This window comes from Oenanthe melanoleuca, chromosome 1, assembly GCF_029582105.1.
Source record: "Oenanthe melanoleuca isolate GR-GAL-2019-014 chromosome 1, OMel1.0, whole genome shotgun sequence".
Classification (NCBI taxonomy): Eukaryota; Metazoa; Chordata; class Aves; order Passeriformes; family Muscicapidae; genus Oenanthe; species Oenanthe melanoleuca.
In genome coordinates, this window is record NC_079333.1 from 25,290,359 (window position 1) to 25,310,243 (window position 19,885).

The following is a 19,885-nucleotide window of genomic DNA, read 5'->3' on the forward strand; positions in this document are numbered from 1 at the left end:
TTTTTTTTCATTTGGCAGGGAAACTGCAATAATTTGTTACATCATTTCAGTAAAAACATTCAGGAGGGCCTAAGTCACTGAAGAGCTTAATTCTTGAGTGAGAATGAAAAGTTATTTCTGTACTTTTGAAAAATTTATCCCGTGCCAAATAAACACATCTTGAAGTATCTTTTCACTTACTAATACTTAACTCAAAAGGAATAAACACAAAAATCAGAATCAAAACATGTCTAACCTGAAAAATGACTTTGTTGAGATTAGAACTTGCTATTGATCTAGAATATTAGCCAAGCTGAGCTCTCCTGTCTTTTGCAGAACAGGTAGAGCTTAATCACCTGTCTTCAAAGCAAATTCATTTACATGTATATTTCAATTTCTTGTGTCAAAACAGAATGAAACACAGATTCCTACATTGCATCTGCCAAGCAAGCAGAAGTAAAAACCCACATGTATATTTATGGAGTTGGGAAGGGTGTATGTATATATTCATTGCATCACTAAAATGAACCAACATGAGTATGACTATTACATGGAAGAGTGAAAGGAAAGATACTTTTACTGCTCTTCAATTTCATCCTAAAACTATGTCTTGTTATGAAAAAAATCTATGTTTGTCCTTGTGTTGAACATCTTATCTACTTTCCTGCAGAGCTGAATATTGCCATGAAGCTGTCCAGCCCATATGCAATGCAAGCTTTTAAAATCAACAGGATTTTCTGTGCATCCAGAGCTTTTTGTTACATGGGCAACAAGGTATTTACCTCAAGCTAGTGTTTCAAGTGAGTTACAAAACTAGTACCTAAACGTTTTGAAATTCCATGTAAACTTTGTTTTGTTTTGAGAAAATAGTGGCATGGTGGTTAAATCTTTTGCTTACAGTCTTTTGGTCTCAGAAGAAACAACCTGACCGTTTTACTTGAAACATTTCAGACCCAGGCTTCTTACTGCAACAAAACAGGAGTTAAGTCCTGTCTACTGGGACTGGGGAGAGATTTATCTTCATTTCCCCTGCCAAGTGAGGTATGAAATAATGTGCTAACCTCTGAAACTCTGTTTCTCTTGCAGGCACTATGAACATTCATAGCAAAGTGTCTGTCCTCAAAATACTGTTCTAGATTGCCCACTGAAAGAAAATTTCACTAAACCTTTCGACAGATTTATACCTAAATAACAGAAGTACCAGAAGGTACTCCTGTCTTTCCACTGTTGTGCTTAAACTAGCAGTTTCACCCAAGCGAAATTTCTTAATCCTGCAAACCTTTGGGTCCTCAAAACTTCCTTCCAAAGAGATGCCACAAGCCATCAGCAGAGTTTTGTAGTGCTGAATGAAGTCATACATAATAAGTGAGCGATGCTTCTTGGGCTTCTGCAGATACAGCTGCAGATGGTTCAATCTCTCTGTCACAGATAGGTTTTGGTCCAAAGGTGGTGGTGCCAAACTCAGACTGATTTCTAAGGCAGGAAGTACAAGAAAAAGACATATTTTAACCCATTACATGGTAAAAAAAGGCAAGATTAATATCTAGAATGCAACCACCTAAAGCACAAAAGCTACAGTTGAACTATGAACAAATAACAATACATCTATAGCACTGGTATCAAACTAGACAAGGCTCCCAAAAGCAATATGCAGTGTTTGTACTAACAAACAAAAGATAGCCAGCAATCAAATCCTGGTCACAAGGTCATTTAGCACAGATTGGGCTATGTTCAGCATTTGAGTACTAGATTTGTTTTGGAGAGCAAAAATTGGAAGAGATCGAAAGGGAAAAGCAAGTTAGATAAAAGAACCTGGGAGCGAGCAAATGTTTTAGCCATATGCCTGCTAACAGTCCAGTGTCTGAGCCAATCATCTGACCTTAGTACACGGTACTGTAGCTGTGTCCACAGCAACCAAGGTTGTTTAACACCTAAGACTACTAAATGACTTCTCCACACAACAGAGCTGGGGTCAGGACAATCACAACACTTCCAAGAACCTCATCTGTTGAAGGAACTTTTTTGAGATGCAGTGTCAAGTAATCCAGCAGAGCCTGTCTGCTCACTTACCAGTCTGGTCTTGGATCTGCTGCAAAGAGATATAGTAGGCATCTTTTCCACCCCAACACACTGCCAGTCCAACTACCAAGACGTCTTTGCATCCTTGGACAGGAAATCCATCATCTTTAACTTGCATCCACTGCGGAGAACTCACTAAAGAAATAATTTTAAGTTACTATTATAAAATGGCATCTGTAAATACAGAAAAGTTGGAACCCTGAAAATACAAATACATACAGTTGAGCCTAAAATTGAATATTATCGAGTCTCAGTAAAGAAAAGGAGCTACGGTTAGTAGAAAATGGAGAGTTGGTGCCAAGAATTTCCTTGATAGGTCTTTGGTCATAGCAATGAAGTGTTAGCAACTTGTTGGTACGTGAGAGCATCTGAATATTCTTCTGTGACTTCTCTGAACCAAGGTTAAATATTTTCAAATATCTTAAATATATAAACTTGGTTTAGTACAAGCACATGTGAAACTCAGATCAGTCTCTGGGTTGTTGCAATATTGCTTCTTTTTTTTCCCCACAGAAGTATTCATATGCTGAAGTTTGCTGCTGCTTTTTAAACATATTCTTCCTTTAAAATGACAAGATTAAGCAGTCAGATTCTTTGCTATCACATTGCCATAAAGACAACAACATTTCATAACTATCAAAATAGATTTTTGACAGGCAAATGTGAAACACTTTTTAAAGTGGAAGGAAGGATTACACTTCTATCTCAACTCTTGAAGAGGTTGCTACAAAAGGCCAGAATTTGGGAGGGATGCTTTATGGATGGTTTAATCTGAACAGGAGGAAAACCTTATTTACTTTGAGGATGACAGAACACTGCAGCAGATTGCCCAGAGAGGTTGTGGAGTCTCCTTCCCTAGAGATATTCAAAAGCTGTCTGCACATGATCCTGTGCATCCTGCTCTACGTGAAACAGCTTTAGCAGGGGAGTTGGACTAAATAATCTCCAGAGGGCCCTTTGAACCACAAACATTCCATAATTATATTATATCAGTGATTTTTCTCCTTTTTTGCATATCCTTTCCTTCCCTAGGCCTGCTTTAAGCTGAAGGTACCACATTCTGTTCACAAAATAATGCAATGGAACAGGAAACTGACCTTTTTTGAATTTGCCACCAATCGTTGATTTGGGAGACAAAAGGCATTTTGCTCTTTCACATGCCACTGAGATTGAGAATCTGCTTTTCTCCTTCCATTCCGCAACAAAAGTCTGGAAAAGTGCTTTGTCACTTGCTACGTCAATAATAGTGAAACTTTCAGCACTTAAGGGAACAAATGGAAAAACATCCTGAGATAGCTGCAGTGAAAAGCCTTGGTCTATAGTGGAATCATCTTTTATCTCATCTGTCTCAGTTGGGTCTAGACATCCAAGATTGACCTGGAAAGTTTTTACCTGCTGCTCTGCGTTGCCCTGACTATTCCACTGTAGCTGAATCGTCTGCCCTTCATTCTTGCAGGTGACTTGTCCCTTTCTTAAAGATCTCACAGGGAGAGAAATAGAACTTTTTAGAAAAAGCTCTTTGGGAGGTGTTGGAGGAATAAACCCATTATTACTATCTGGTGCAGGACAGGATGTTCTGTTGCTTCCCTTGAGCTGAAGCGTTATGCCATCTGTTTTCTGAAGATCCGAGCTTTCCATTTTTTCTTTAACGCTGAAAGGGCTTTTTGATTCCTGGCAAGTGGGCAAAGGCTCTGGCTCACTAAAGTCAGATTCAAAAACTGGATCTGGCTCTTGAGTAACAATAGGAGCAACTAACTCTCCTTTCAAATTGGAACTTGCTGCAACTGGTTCAATGTCTGAGAGGCTAGGCCATTTGTCCAACACATCCTGCAATCCTGGGCTTAGTTCAAACGAGCATCCAGTCCACATCGCTGGATGGGGATTCTTCTCCAAAGCTTGGTGGCTTCTCTGGAGCTTTTCACCTTGATCTCCTACTAAATCCTTTGGTCTGATATGATTGTTACAAATGACTGAGTTTCTTAATCTTGACTGACCTTGAAACATAGAAGGAACGTCTTTCAGAAAAGACAGGGACTTTCCATGGTCTAAAACTTCTGCTATTACATCCAAGGATGTTAGAGACATATTGTTACACTGTGCAGGATTCTCATGTTCTTTCTCATTGTCACTGACATCAAATTTTTTCTCAACAGGCCTTGGATTCTGTAAAACACCATCTGGAGAAAGCAAAGCCACGGGGTCCTTTCCATTAACTTCCATGATGTGAACAGCTGAAAGGTCACTAACATTACTGAAGCTATCATCAAACAACAAGCTATCACTCATATTTAGGCTTGTTTCAGGGACAGGCTGGCATTCTACTTGTATAATGTGTTCCCTACCAAAATGGCAGGTTGCTTTATTCAGGTCTTTAGACACACTCTCCCTTTCCACTGAATTTTGGGTCTGGTAATCTTGTAGAAAACTCTGTAGCTGTGAGTCAGTCACTGAGAAATCGCTTTCTTTAAGGCAAGGTGCAGGCTTTATTTTCTTTTCTACAGGCTGCAAATTAAGGCCTCCAGACTCCAAAACTTCAATACTACAGTGCTGAGTTGTGTTTTTTGTAATGTTATTTGTTGTGATAAGACTTGGGAAGCTCAGTTTCCTAACTGTTGGAGCCAGCCTTTTATCAGCATCATTCTCAGTCCATAAACTGCCTAGTTTTTCTGATATTTCCTGCTGTGGTATTGCCGCCAGCTTTGAACCTTGTATCCCCTGCTGTCCTGTAATTCTGGCTGCTCCCTCCTGTTTTATTATCATTTCAGTTTGAGTATCCAACTGGATGCTGTCTTCAAAGACTCTAGAGTCAGAGAACAGATGACAGGCTGGACCATTCTGAACCCCATCTGCATTGCAAATACCTCTGGATTTTACTAAAGACCCTTTCAGAAAATCTTGATGACTGTTGCCACTCTGCAGTGTTCCAGCTTGTAACAATATTCCTTTGGACTTTTCAGTCCCATTTTTGCCACCATTCTGAATATTGCAGGTTTTCTCCTCATCAGGACAAAAATGTTTATCAATCCTCACCTCAGCACAGGTCACATCTGTTCGAGTTTTATTCCTTTTATTCTGTTCACCACCAGTTTTGTCAGTTCTTTGTGTCCTAGCACTAGCAGGTATTCCTCTACTTCCTACAATACCATGTATCTCCACACTGGTGTGTGGAATACCATTCAGCATAACAGGTGCCTGAAAACCTGCTCTCCCCTTAGGCATGCCTTCATTAGCAGTGGTAGGTTCTGTAAATAATTCTTCCACTTTAGCTTTCTTCCCAATCTTAAATTCCCCCATCTGTACAGAACTTGAGACTTTACAAGTTACAGAATCTGTTTCCATAAATTCCTTATTATTTTGGTTTGAAACAAAATTATCTGTAGACATGGTGGTGTGGAAAAAAGGCAGTTTTTGTACGTCTATGCTAAGCTTATTTGAATCTTCAAGAAGTGACCCTTGCAGTTTTGAAGTGGTATTTTTCTTCCTAGTCTGATTTAAATGTGTATCTGTGCTTTTAATCAATCTAGAGGCTGAAGACTCCGCTCTCAATGTTGGTGTTTTTCCTTGTTCAGTAAGGTCCTCTCGGACTGATGTTCTGGAATCCATCTTGGTTTTGGCCAGAGAAATTTCTTCTATGTTTTCATTTCCTCTGCACACATTTGGCCGTTTTCTAGCCCTGGACACAAGATCATCCTTGTCTTCCTCTGCTCGAGCCTGTTTCCTGCCCAGGACTTCATTCTCAAATACAGAGCTTTCTGTGCTACTGCTCAGTTGCCTTTTATATCCCTTTTTAATATTTGATAAGTTTCCAATCTGAGACCCAAAGCCATTACAGTGTTGAACTCTGCACCCTTTTTTATTTAACACCCTTGAAGACTCAGCAGACTCCTCTCCATCTGATCTCTGTAGTCTGTCTTCCAGTTCTGACTCACTGCTGATCACAGAGGATGTATCAGTCTCAAGAAAAGACTCTGGGGTCCACTGCACACCCAACAGTGCCAAATCCTGCTGCAGAAGTCTCCTGGCTTCCTCCACAATAACAGAGGCTGCTTCTCTTTCAGTTAAGCCCTTCATTCCAGCCATCCAGATGCTGCGCACGGCCCGGCGCTCCTCTGCTGACTCTTCATCCTCATCCACGGCCCTACGAACACTGTGGGGAAGGTAACAGACAGATGTAAATATCCCTGCAGAACATAACCAACAACACAAGGAGCTGGCACTGTTCTCCTCTGCTCCCATTTAATCTGTCTTCACAACTTCCTTTACAGAAGCACTCTACCTAAAATATAATGCACTTGATGGGAAATAACTTAATTGCAAATAACTATTTCTAAAGATGAACATAATGTCGATGAAAGATATTACTGGCTGCGTACCCCAAAAGCATTGCCAGATTTTTGTGTTCAAATGTACCCCAGGCAAGTTCCAATTCCTACTAGGGCAAGATGCAGGTCTCAATGAATCATCTTCCATGCACCATTTTCCAAAGAAAGGAAACTTCAAGAGCACAAACCAGATATGTGTCATGGCACAGTCCAACAGGTACTTGATCAAGGAAGTTTGTTACTGCACTAACATATAATCACAAGAGAACCCCAAAAGATAATCAGTAATAAATCATCAACTACTTTGAACATATGGTGGAGCTGCTTTTAGAGTAAAAACTCCCCAGACAACACTGACAATCTACACAGGACTAAACAGTGCATTGAAAAGAGGGATAAGAAGAAAAATAAGGTCTCAAAAACTTATTCTGTAAATACAAGATGCTTCTATTAATTTCAGAATAATCATGGAATGACTGTGATCAGTTGGAGAGACCTACAAGTTATTTCTAACCAACATTTGACACAAAGTTCCAAAGGGTTGCCATATTTTATTGCAGGCTTCATCCTTCACCTTACAAATTCCTTTACTTGACCTGGACTTACTGATTTCTCACCTTTTAAATGGTACTGAGTTCTTCAGAGCAGCTGCCACGTCATCAGGACTGGCTTTAGCAAGATCAGCCACGGTGACAAAGCCAGCGCTGTAAAGTGCCCTAGCACGCTGTGCATTCAGCAGAGACACTCGGACCAGGTCACAGAGCTCCCTCTGCACACCAAAAGTGAGGCGGCTCTGGAACTGAGAGAGCAACAACTCCATGTTGTGCCAGCCCAGTCGATTACAGAAAACTGTTATCATTCCTGGAACACAAAAGTTACATTAATGTCTGAACTCCACCCCCAGTTCTACTAAGCTGGATTCACTCCTCACCCCCCAGTCTGAATCAGCATTCATTTTATATATCACATTCCCATTATTTACAGAAACTAACTCATGTTTATCACAACTATTAGTTTTGCAGAATTCAATCAGCAATTAGCTGGTTAATCAGTGAGGCAGAAATTCTGAATGACACTGTTTTTACAAAGATGCTAATATTGAAAGTTTGAAGTACATGCATATCCTGGAACAGGAGTCCTATGAAGCAGTCATACCGAAAAAAATAAGGCAAAGGAAAAAGTAGTGATGAGAGTCACTAAGGAAAGCCATAGATCTTTGAGCAAACCCCGTACTGACATCCATAAAAGAAGACCTTGGCCTGCAGGATTTCAGTTACTTAGAGCATCATAGGAGGTAGCAAATCCTTTGATAAAGGCTACAACTGCAGTCCCTAGTGCATGGAAGAAGGAAAAGAGCACAGAAAAGACAGTTTCTGACTCACAGATTGCATCTACTATGAAAACCACTGAAAGACATGGCATCCCTCACTAATTTTAGTGATTATAGAATACAATTTTATCATATCTCTTAACTCTATGTCATATCAATACTTCATTTTACTTCCCAGATTACTCCTGTGAAAATTATTATCACTGGAAATATAGGATTATGAAACTGCTACAAAGTTATTTATACTACCAGAATTAAATTTAACTACTCTGCATCAGTTGGCATGACCTTTTCATTTTGGGGCTTTGACTCATGCTGCAACCCACACAGAGGGTTTTGCAAGTTGAGCTAAAACTGTCATCAAAACTGAAAACCCACTTATGGAGTAATGAAGGATTTAGGCAAGAGAAAAAAAAAAATATATCTCAGTTACATGGTGGGCTGTTACTTCTACCCCCACACAGTCTTCTTAGGGAAGTTAAAGGTAGCAGCTGCCCTCCTGTGATCTGATGATAAATGACCCAGAAGCCACTCACTCTGTTTTGAAAACTGTAACCTTATACCTTCTGGCCAATTAATTTTGCACTCAGAAGAAAGCTATGTCCCATCTTAGAGGCTCCAAACTTTATTCAATGCTGAAAGGTATTCTTTCCTGATAGAGTAAAGCTTTAGAATGGACTTGTACTAATTTCCATACTTAGTATTTAACAAACTACATTCCTGCACAGTACACAGCTGATTTCCACAGACATTAACTGCACACTGCTTGCTCCCCTCAGATGGCTCCTTTTCCACTGCACACTCTGTGGTTCCACAGCAGGGGCAACCACAGGTTAAGCTATAAATCCATAAGTGGTTTTACAAGGCTGTTTGCTGTTAGCCACAGAGTGGTACTATCTTAGCCCCAAATTTGGAAGGACAAAAAAAAAAAAATCCAGACTAGCCTAAGACTCCTGGGGTATTTTGCTCAGACAACTTGCCTGCATAAGTGGCAGCAGATTGCTGCAGGGATTGAAGCTGACCACGACTACAGCCATATTTCTTGGTCATATCTTGTAAAGGAACCTCGCTGATTAAATCCAGAAGGGCAAGGCTGGTGAAAAACCTGTTAAAGAAGTACATGAAGAAATGAAACTGTCATCCAGGGCACATTACTGTACATGGCAAATGTACCATGATACACAAGACAGAACAGTTCTGCAGTGTAGCACACAAAAGAAACAGACAGGATGGCTTCCAAAAACATCAGCACAAACATCTTGTGCCACCAATGTTCTCGGAACAGAGCAGACCAGGTCCAGGTTCTGACCTATCAGCTCAGAAAAAGAGCCAGTTCCTGAAAACAAACACAGAGCATTACAAGTGTTATAGCCTCTAATCTCTGCACGTTCACACCCACATTCTGTGGGTACCTTTTGTGGATGGCCATTTGTCTGTGCTGTTTCTCTGTTTTAGCTGTGATTTTGCCCTTCACAGAGCGAGCTAGAAAGCCTTCTTCGATCCCCACCAGCTCAGCCACACGTTTCATTGAGGCAGGCATCTTCTCCCATAAGCAGAAAAACTGGTACCAATCAATTGTGGTCCACTCCTCATACACTGGGGTGACCTAAAGAAAATAAGACAATGCCAAAAACTGTTTCAGAGAAATAAACAGAAGTAAACAGTTTTGGGTAAACAAAACTACAGCCTAGGGAATGTGGTTAGAGCATCCTATGCACTACGTAAAGGCACTGAGTCATACACATGTACCCATGAAGAAAGTAAAAACTCTTGTAATCCAGTTTCTTTGATATTTGTACTGATGAGATCTGACTCATATGGGTACTCCAATGATTAAACAATTTAGAATCTTTGCCAGATTATTCTTTAAATCCAAGTCACTAAAAGATTTTAAGCTATATCTTCAATGTCATTGAAGAAAACAAAATTTTATTCTTTTTTTAACATAATTTGCAGATATCTATCAGCCTTTTAAAACCATGAGTAACCACACTAACCACTGCTGCAGCATCTGATAAAGCAGGAAGGACAGAGATTTTAACAGAATTTGCTGAAATTTTCATTTATCTTGAGTATAAAAAAAATCTCAACTTTTATTAACACTAAAAAAAACCCCTCCAGAGCCTTTTTAAAATGTTTTTTAGACATAAAACCAACTCTATTAATGTTTAGTCAACACACAGTTAGTTTTTCTATGAGGAGATAAAACTACTTCATATCTTTATCGATATAAAGCAAGATTAATTATTTTGAAAGAACTAAGAGCTGTTTGGCACAAATGTTAGATGGCACAGAATACTATATGCCTATGTGGTTGTAAATCATCCATGCCTCTTCATCTGCTGAGAAGTACAAAAAGTGATTAACATGGGGCTTTATCTTTTGTTGTTTATTGGGCTTTTGTTGTGGTTTAGTTTTTTTCTTTAAAGAAAATTATTTTCCTAGTCTAGCAAATCCTTATTTGTTTTAATCAACTTCCCTAAAACACAAGGGCTTGGAATTCAGTCTCATACTTGCACAAGTAAAAGATTCAAGCTTAAAAGAATTAAAAAGCATTTTAGCAGATAAACTCCCTGCAGCCCATAAGGAACATAAGAAGAACAACACTTAAAAACCTAAAAGGCAAGAAAATGAAACAAACCTTTGGCCTTGAAAATGAACAGACTAGCAAGAAAGTGTTTTAGAGTAGCTTAAGAGAATCTCATGAACATTTCATTCAATACTGTATGATTTAAAATAACCTTAGGCAAGCTGCTGCAATTAAAAAGTACAGCATAAAAAACATAATGCCATCACTGCCTCTACCCCAGGAAAGGAACAAATTTCATCCCTTTTTTTCTGTTTTGGAGATGCAAACAGGGAAAAAATTTACTGGTGCATAACAAAAAGGAGTTCATTTTACCTAGAAGAAATAGAACAAAATATAATGTGGTCCTCTAAAACAGAGATATGAGTACAAATGGGACAGCAGTAGATCAAAAACAAAAAAAATCTATCAGTATTAGCCCATAACTGGGCTACTGAACACAGCTAGCAGGGACAGGAACCCTCAGGCTCCTGCCTGACCCTTTCTCCCAGCTCAACAAGCTTTGTAATTGCAAGCACATTCCTCTTAAAGTGAACTTTTATTTCAGACAAGTTTCCCAAATTCTGTCTTTGATTTATCATCCTGGTAAAGAGAATACCTCTTACACTTAAAGAAGGCTAAAGCTGACTGTCGGATTTCGGCTGATGATTGCATGATGGGCCTCTGGCAGCCATGAATCCCAAGTTCAGTGCAAATTCATCTGGTTACCTCACTAGTCTTCACAAGTTCATGGCTTCCTCTCCCAAAGTCTTAAACAGCAGTGCTTAGCTTTTCAAGTGTCTGTGTTCATAAATCTTGACACACTCTGGGACACTTTTCCCTCACGAGATTTATCACATTCCTTCCTTTAGCCCTGGTAGCATCACCAGGCAAATAAAATAAATCAGGGATGGATTTGACTGTAACTGAAACAAAGAAAGGCCCACCCATAGAAAAAAAAGTGGTGTGGCTCACTGAGGCTTTTTGAAGCAAAATAGATACTAAATGTCCAACATTTTTCTGGGTCTCCAAAAGTAATATGAAATTAAGTCTGCTGATCCCAAACACACATACAAAAATCAATTTGTTTCATCGGCTTCAAGTGTCTCAAAAAAATTACCGTCATCTTATGATCAAAACTTACTAAATTCTAAAACCTTAGGAAGTCAAGAGTGATAACAATGGGGTTAAATGGCACACAGCACCTGCCTATACAACAGACACTGTGATAACACACTAATTCTAAACGGCATTCAATTTAGAAACTTTTCTTCATGAAGGATAAGCTAAGCAAAGCTCAGAAAAATCCAAACCTATGTTCATGGAGCTGTCAAAAACTTTGCATTGTACAGTGTTCCCTTAGTTTTGGTAGTAGAAAATACAAGACACAGAATGAGGAACCTACCAAATAGACAATATGCAGATCATTCTCCAGAACAAAGCTTTTCATAGCTCGTTGCAGGTCAGCAAAGATTTCCATGGCTTCAGTTGGTGAAAGAGAAGAGGAAAGAGTAGCTGAGCCAAGATGTGTTGGGTGATAAACCTTTGCTGTTTAAAAAAATATATATATGTATTATATAGAGAAATATTTAAGTGGACGTTCATAATAATTTTCAGATTATGCTGTATTTGAGAGACTTCTAACTCTTCACAGCTGCTTTTTCAATAATAATATATGTCTCCATTCTGAAGACAGAAAAACATAAACAATAACAGGCTTAGCATTGCCTATGTCTAAACTCTCCTTTTTCTTTTCTTTTAGAAAGACAAAAATCACAGATTGCAGTTAATATGCACCAATCCTGTAGTTAAAGTTTGTTTTGTTTAAAGATATTTTGGAACTTTGTACACTAAGATGCATCAGTCTTAGAGGTGATGTGCAGGTGATGTGATGTGCTTTCCAAGAATATGTGCATACAAAAGGTATTAAAGCATGTGTAAAGAAACCTTCCAGAAAGCCAGAAAATTCTTGATACACAATTCTTTAAAATAAAATAAAAATGCAGAGAAGTCCTTACTATTAATTTAAATTGATCATCTACTCAGTTAGCAAATCAAAACTAACTGCAGTCAGTGAGAGGAACACCAGCTTTACCTTTCACATCATTGCCAGAGTCCACAACCTGAATGAATTCATTTTCCAGTAGCCAGGTCACACAAGCCTCGATAGGTCCAGCCTGTGCTTTGTCTTGCCCTTTCCCATTTTCCCACTTGCTTTCTTTCAAGCTGGATGCAAGCAGAGTGCAAGAGGCATAGGTCTGCACATCCTCTGGAGTGTTGGCTACTCTCCCCACTATGATCTGTTGAAGAAAACTACCTGTTCATATTGCCAGAGATGCAGTAGGACAGAACATCAGATCAGAGAACCAAAGAGAGTGATCCATCATCTCAGTTTTAAAAAACCATTTTCCCAGAGAGGGGAATATGAGGCAAAGCAACAATCAACTTTTTAAAGACTTTCTTGGCAAGAAGTCAGTCATCTTGGGTAGAAGTAAGAAGACTAAGCTATAGAAAATAATAATTTACAAAATCTTATTTTGCGAGTGGACATACATATAGCAGCAATTTAGATTTGAAACTAGCCTAAGGCATTTTTCTTAGCCAACACTGAAATATTAAAATATGTTAGAACACAAACTGAAATTTTATGAATTCAAAAAGCAAACCATGAAGATGGAGTTCTTGTAAGGCTATTGAGCATGCTGAAGGTTTCTCTTAATAAATATGAGTGCTGAGAGTGATTTTGCTTACCTTGGATCTTGGTTTTGCTTTAAAGAAACCCCATTCTTTTAGAAAGCTCTTATGTAGAAAAATACATTTAGAAATTCCATTGGTCTGCTAAAATTCAAAATCTGTAGAAGTACTACCAAGTTCTAAGCACCACAAAAGTTTGCAAAATGCATAAAAGTATAGCAAATAAATTCTATTTAAAGAATTCTGTATCTAATGAAAGTTCAAGCCCAAAAGCCACTTTGGAAAGGGACCTAAAATCACCTATGTGGAATAAAATCCTTTTGGTCCTTTCTCCTCCTATAGGAGCCCTAGAGAAGAGTGAGCAAATTGGGTGCCACCCCATTTTGTATTCACAAAATTTCAATTATTCCTATGCAGAAGAGGTAGGTAAGTTGAGGGGGTAAATAAGAGACCTACAAGGTTCCACAAATGTCATTATTGCCCAATTCAGCCCACAAAGCCTCTAGGATCAGTAATTTACAAGCATGCTCCAGCTAAGATCGTCAGGTCACACCTAAAGTTTAAGAGTTACACTTAGTTCTGCCTGCTGCTTGAGTACATCTAAATGCAACAGCAAAGCTTCTTTGACTGCTCACATCCCAATCTGCAGCAAGCAGAGAAACATCCTAGACAAAATGCTCAATACTGAGGCAAGCTGGCAGACCCAAATAAGATGACTGGATTGATAAAGGAGGAAACACATGAAAAAGAAGTGCACAGAAAACATTTGATGGTGTCACAGAAGAAACCATCCTACAAGGGTAGAAGCACAATTCTAATCCCTCTCTGAGTGTCCTGTACCTCAAGTATTGCTCTTTTCATGCTAGAAGTAACACCTTCCCCTTCTCTTCTAAGCAAACAGCTGCAAACAGGCTTGAGAGATCCCTGAAGTAGAGCAGCAGCTTTTGATCTCTCTGAGGGCTTGCAGACTAAAATGCTCTCACCTATTGGAGAAGAAAAGGAAAACAAACACAAAAACAATTACCTTAGTACTGCATCTTAGCGCTGTCACAGCAACACACAGTTCACCAAGGAAGTTCACCATTGGAATGGAAAACTAAGTATTTTCAAAAAAGTTGGGTAACGAAGAGAAAAAATATGCAACCTTAAAGAGTGCATGTAAGAACTGCACAGATGCATAGTACATCAGAACTAAGGCAGAGCAAGCTTCAAAGTTACATCCAGGCTAGTCTGGATCTAGCCAAATCATCTAAGGAGATTCCACAGCCTCTTCGTGCATCTGCTTTGCTGCTGAACCGCTCTTGCTTCTTGCTCTAGAGTTGACTGGAACTAGAATATACAGTGGCATCAATTTGACTTTCTCATTACATTAATAAACTGAAAAAATTCTCAAAAGCAAGAAGAAAGCATAAAAGCTGCCCAGTATTTTGACAGTTTGTATTAAGTCAACAAGCTTTCACTCCAGAAATAACTAATTCAGAAATACAAAATTACTGCTCTAAGTAACTATGCATCCTCTGAACTTTCATATATGCATTTATACATACATACATACACATAAGTATCCTGCATGGTTTCCACTGAAAGTACATCTCAATATACACTACCTTAAAATTCTCTGTCAGACATTGTTCAGTTCATCTTTAACTACTGAAACTCTGTGGGAGACAAAAAGTCCCAGAGCCATGAAAGAAAAATTAAAATAATGGGTAAATTCCTTAATGAGATCATAGTTCAGCTTAGCCATGGAAAATGCAGTGGTCGCATAAAGGATATTTTTTCCACAAAGCTATTAGAGAGAGAAACTGGATAACTGGAAAACCTTAGCTAGTTAAAAGCTTTGCCAACTGGCACCAGATAAATGAATTATAGATAGAACATGTTTGCCTTTGACTAAGAGGAGAACATTAGTTTTGGATTAGCTGTACAGTAAAGATCATGATAGATTTATGATAACTTGTTAAGATATAAATGCATGTAGTCTGGACACAAGGTAATTTTGGTAGTGGGTATCTTAGTACGATCCTAGGAATGTTAACTTAGGATAAAACTGTAGCTGTGGAAATGCTACAGTAATTAGCAAATACAGAGGTAATGAAAACACAACAGCACTTAAATTTAATGGACAGAATAAATAAATGCAGTGTAAGCAAGTAACAAAATACAGCTTAAACACAGTTACATCAATTAACTACAGGATGAAAATATGCTCAGAGGATGTGTCTTGGATTTTTTTTTTTCTTATCCTGACAGGTGAAACTTTTGGTATCTGTCGATCATGTACTTTTGACAGAACTGGGGAGTAGGTAAGATAAACTGCCTGTTCAATGGAATCAATGTAAAGCATTGTTTTGTGAAAGAAAAGCTTATTTTTATTTTAGCAATAAAGAACATCTAATTCAGTTTGTATTTGGGTTCTGATGTAACCTGAAATTTCCTCTGAAAACTTTTCTTTCACTCTTTTGGAGCGATGTATCTAAAAGAAAATCCAACAGAAGATGGATATCCACTTAGCTCTATATTATCTGACAGTTTTACAAGACTTAGGGGATATTCTTTCCCAAGATGCCACTGATAATTTAAAGTTAATAATTACAATCTAATAAACAATAAATTATAAAAAAGGAACCGAGCTGTTCCAATATCCGTTATTGAACATTTCAGATACTAGGGGAGGTCCAGGTTAGCATTAGACTAGACAAACACCAGAAGACTCTGGATATCTATGCATAAAACTCCATTAAAACCAACAAAGGCCATACTAAATTCTAGGTTTTGTTCAGCTTTACCTATTTCTCCTTGGGGAAAATGGTAGTTTTAATAAATTAATGCATAAAGAAACAAATTTCACTCTCCAAAACTATATTTTTAAATTTCCATCAAACCAAGAAAAATTAATTAAAAAATCAAAACGTAAGACAATCCAAAACTACAATGCTGGGAGAGAAGGAGGAGGAATTTAACCCAAAAGCATGTATCTTCTGTCCATCAGCTAAATTTCATATCCACATAAAGCATTTTTTCCAGCTGAAGTTCCTGTTCCTCCAGTCTCCTTATTCTGTGACAGAGTAGCAGCTGGCAACACAGTTTTATGTTCTCATCCAAAAGACTCCATGGAGCAGAAAAAAATTGTACATTCACAAAGCTCATCTGCATAAAATCAACTGCTTACTGTGCACAACACAGTCACATCAGAAATGTCAAAAAGGGTACTAATTATTGTAACTTGAAGGAGAAAAAGAAGAAACATCAAGGAATAATGTAATTTTACACCTTCCAGCTACAGTCAAATGAGAAAGTCTGAAAAATTTCAAAATCCAGCATGCAGCTGCCCTTTCCTTGAACGCATAGGGAGAGCTCACAGAGATATAGGTCACAAAATGCTCTGTTGCTATGCTACTCGGGCAAAAATAGAAAGCTAAATGTAAGAACAGCCTGGTTACATAGGGCTCCAGCAAGCACCAATCAAACAATCAGGAGGGGAAATCCCACTTCCCACATCTGTTGAACTTCCTATTTTCTACTGTGTTTATACTTCTATAATGTGGCTTTCTGCAAACATCATCCACAAAGATAAATTTCCATTGCAAAATAAAATAACAGGCAGGATTATTTTGTTGAACATTAAACATGCATGCCACTGTATGCAAGAAGGTGCCATGTTATCTAGTTATATATGAACTACTTGTTTGTATTTCCCTCTATCTCATTACTGCTTTCAAGATCCATAAAACTGATGGCTAAGTTTAGCAGAAGTTTAACAAATCTAAAAAATCTAAATCATCATTTCAGACAACAGAAGTTTGTCAAATTAGGGTTGCAGACTTTAAATGCATTTCTTACATTTTAGGCCTTTCCGATGAGAGTTTACTGCCAATTTTCTCACTGAAACTCTAAACACTGTAGTCAACTGACCATGGATCATAGAATTAAGGCAAAGGAACAACACAGCCTTAGAAGCTAACAAGAATTCAAAGGAGAAAATAGCTTGCTCCTGAAGTAACTGACATATAAATAGTAAAGTCAGTCTCAGGCAGTGAAAACAATCCCCTGGGAATTACAACTTTTACTCCATTAATACCAAACAAATTAATACCAAACAAATTCATCTTGCTTAACCTAATCGTACAGAATACTGAAGGAATTAATCATGGTTAGTCCCTAATTGCAAAGTACTGCCCTGGATTTAATCAGCTTAACACCACTCCAATAGAATGTCAATAAACACTCTGCTTACCCTCTGTGTCTATCCCTTTCCTGCCAGCCCTTCCAGCCATCTGCTTGTAGGTGAGGACGTCCAGCAGTCTGCCACCAAAGGTGGGTGTCCGGATGATGATGCGGCGCGCGGGAAGGTTCACTCCCGACGAGAGCGTGGAGGTCGCTGCCAGGACTCGGATCAGGCCCTGCCGAAAGGCTCCCTCAATGATGTCCCGCTCGTCAAACGTCAGACCTGAGGAGATATGGCTTTTAGTGACCCTTGCGATGGTGAGACTGAATTTAAGAGCTAAAAGTATTGCTGTTCAGCAAGGGAAGGACAAACCTAAATATTATTCACCATTCAGTGTTAGGAACTAGACTTACAACACTACCCTAGTTAACTTCTTCTGACTGGTAAGCAAACTGAAATTTTGCCATTAAGCTTTTATTATCCAACTGACAGTAATTAAAAGCTTTTCTGAGGTGCTTTTACACATTGTAGCAAGATGAACTACTTACTGCATATTTACAAGCATTGCAAGTAAATACACAAAGAAATAAAAATGAGAAAACAGTAGGGAACTACAATTTACTCACCTGCCATCCTAAGCCTGGACTCCTTCTTTGTTATTCCCATTACAGGTCTACTATGTATCTTTCTACATTATCTTCAGGGCTTCAGGCCAATTTTATAAGAAATACAGATTCTATAAGCATTTTGAATTATTCCTCCTTCATAATTAATGCCATAGCTACTGCTGTCTCTCCCAGACAGTTTTTTCTCTCAGTGAATCAATAGGCGACCTACCCTCTTACCCACCTAAGTAAAAAATAAAAAGTCCAAGCAGAAGTGTTCACAACACATGCTCCTTTTATTTATTTCCTTTTTTTGTTTTACTGCCTCTATTCACTCATTTATTTCAATATTAAGCTGAGCAGAATTGCTCTGAAATACTCTGGCAGCTTTAGGAACAACTTAAAAATGCTGGAACTGCAAATCAGTTACTTTGCCAGGCATTTCACAAAGAGAAGACCAGGTAAGTTGCATTCCAGAATTGCTGTTATCCAACACAACAGAGAGAACATTTAGCAAGGCAATTTTTGAATTAAAGTCTTCAGGCACAAAAAAAGAATTTCAAATTTTCCTGTAACTGTGAGATTCTCAAAGCTTATTTAGTCATAAGCAACAAAACGCTTTAAAAAGCATCTGATAAATTGCTGATACCTGCAGCAAAAAGAACCCATATGACTTAACCATTACTGAATTCAAGACCAAGATATTCAGGAATACCTGCATGATGAAACGCCACTCCCCATGGCAAGGTGCGCTGGAGCACAGAATCCAGGCCTGAAATTGAACGCTTTAACTGATCCAGGACCTCATCAATCCCTTCTCTGTCCACATCAACTGGGGCAAGGGCTGAGTTTTTTGCAGAACCTTGAGAGAGAATGTATTTTCATAGTTCCTTCCAAAATTAATTTTCATTAAAGATACTGTGCATACTGTAGTCTATTTTATTAAGTACTTTTCTCTTACTCTCAGTTTGTTGCAAACTGCAGAACTCCCTGGCAATAATGTCTGCCAGCTTCTCACACCAGTTCTTGGATGGACAGAAGAGCAGGACTGAATGGCCACCACAAACAGTCTCATAACACAGGCTCACAATATGGTCTTCATCTCCCTGAATAGAGCGAAAATATTTTCAGTGCACTCTCAGATTGAATGAGGTTTGTAAATGCCATCCTTCTTCTGTATCCCAGTAGGAATCTTCTACTTCCAGTCAGAAAGAGAAGCAAACAAAGAACATGGAGCGCTATTATCTTAGTTTCTGTCTTGCTTTATGAAATCCAAGCACTTTTATGACCACATTGTTGAGGGTAGCTCTAGACCTGTAATGTTTTGTACATCTTGCTTTCAGAACTCTTTATCTGAATGAAGGCCACACAGTGCACAAATAAATTACTGCAACCTCCACATCATGGCTAACAGCAGTGGGAAGAACTAGGAAGAGCCCCAAAGGAAAGCCCCTCTACTTTAACTAGGGAACATTTGTTAACTTGGATGTCTGAACAAAAGTATGACATGTAGCAACCTAATCAACTCCAATAAGTTGCACTCAGCAAGCACTGCTGACCAAAGACTGCAAGTGTTCAGAGCAACGTGGAAGGTTTTTAGGGATAATACTTATATAGATGTTCATGCAAAAACCTGCTGCTTACAGCTTGCTTTTTTGGTTTTAAGATCCTAAGAGAGTCCCTGCAACTGATCTTTTATGCTTGGCTATGCCAGATTCTCTTGTAGCAACCAGGCGAAAGGAGGACAAGAAAAATGTAGGTGTACAGCAAGAAATAAAAAACACCAAAATGCAAATGAAAACAGGGGAGCAATGGCAGGAACTTCTCCACAAGGATTTAGCCAAATTCAGCTGAAGTGGTGAAGTCATCAAGTTTCTATTTATTGGTTCAGTTTGAGGCACAGAAGTCTGAAGGTCCAGCGATAGACTTCAAGCCCAAGATCCCCCAGTCTTATAAAATAAGCCAACTCCTTTAAACCGTTGAGTCATAAGCCTAGTTTAGTTCTTTCTCTCACTTAATTTAGTAACTATCCAAAGCAACCATCTCAAAAATATCAAAATGCAACATCACCTTCTCAATACGACCACATAAAAGCTAACTTCCAAATGCACTAGTGAAAAACATTTCCTCTTCTTTCCAGGA

General features: G+C 38.6%; 1 protein-coding gene across 2 annotated transcripts in view; it reads right to left on the minus strand.

Annotated features, from left to right (window-relative positions):
* POLQ (DNA polymerase theta) overlaps positions 1 to 19,885 on the minus strand; it is a 51,530-nt gene that overhangs the window by 17,680 nt on the left and 13,965 nt on the right. Inside the window, exons 7-18 of one of the 2 annotated variants that reach the window (XM_056494671.1) lie at positions 18,705 to 18,849; positions 18,459 to 18,605; positions 17,208 to 17,420; positions 13,811 to 13,953; positions 12,372 to 12,576; positions 11,682 to 11,758; positions 9,123 to 9,316; positions 8,691 to 8,815; positions 6,998 to 7,241; positions 3,156 to 6,205; positions 2,050 to 2,193; positions 1,259 to 1,452 (exon numbers count right to left, since the gene is read on the minus strand). In XM_056494671.1, coding sequence (XP_056350646.1) covers positions 1,259 to 1,452; positions 2,050 to 2,193; positions 3,156 to 6,205; positions 6,998 to 7,241; positions 8,691 to 8,815; positions 9,123 to 9,316; positions 11,682 to 11,758; positions 12,372 to 12,576; positions 13,811 to 13,953; positions 17,208 to 17,420; positions 18,459 to 18,605; positions 18,705 to 18,849 — 4,881 coding nt within the window. Of the gene's footprint in view, positions 1 to 1,258; positions 1,453 to 2,049; positions 2,194 to 3,155; positions 6,206 to 6,997; positions 7,242 to 8,690; positions 8,816 to 9,122; positions 9,317 to 11,681; positions 11,825 to 12,371; positions 12,577 to 13,810; positions 13,954 to 17,207; positions 17,421 to 18,458; positions 18,606 to 18,704; positions 18,850 to 19,885 lie in introns of both variants that reach the window. The other variant, XM_056494666.1, reaches the window with a different exon arrangement.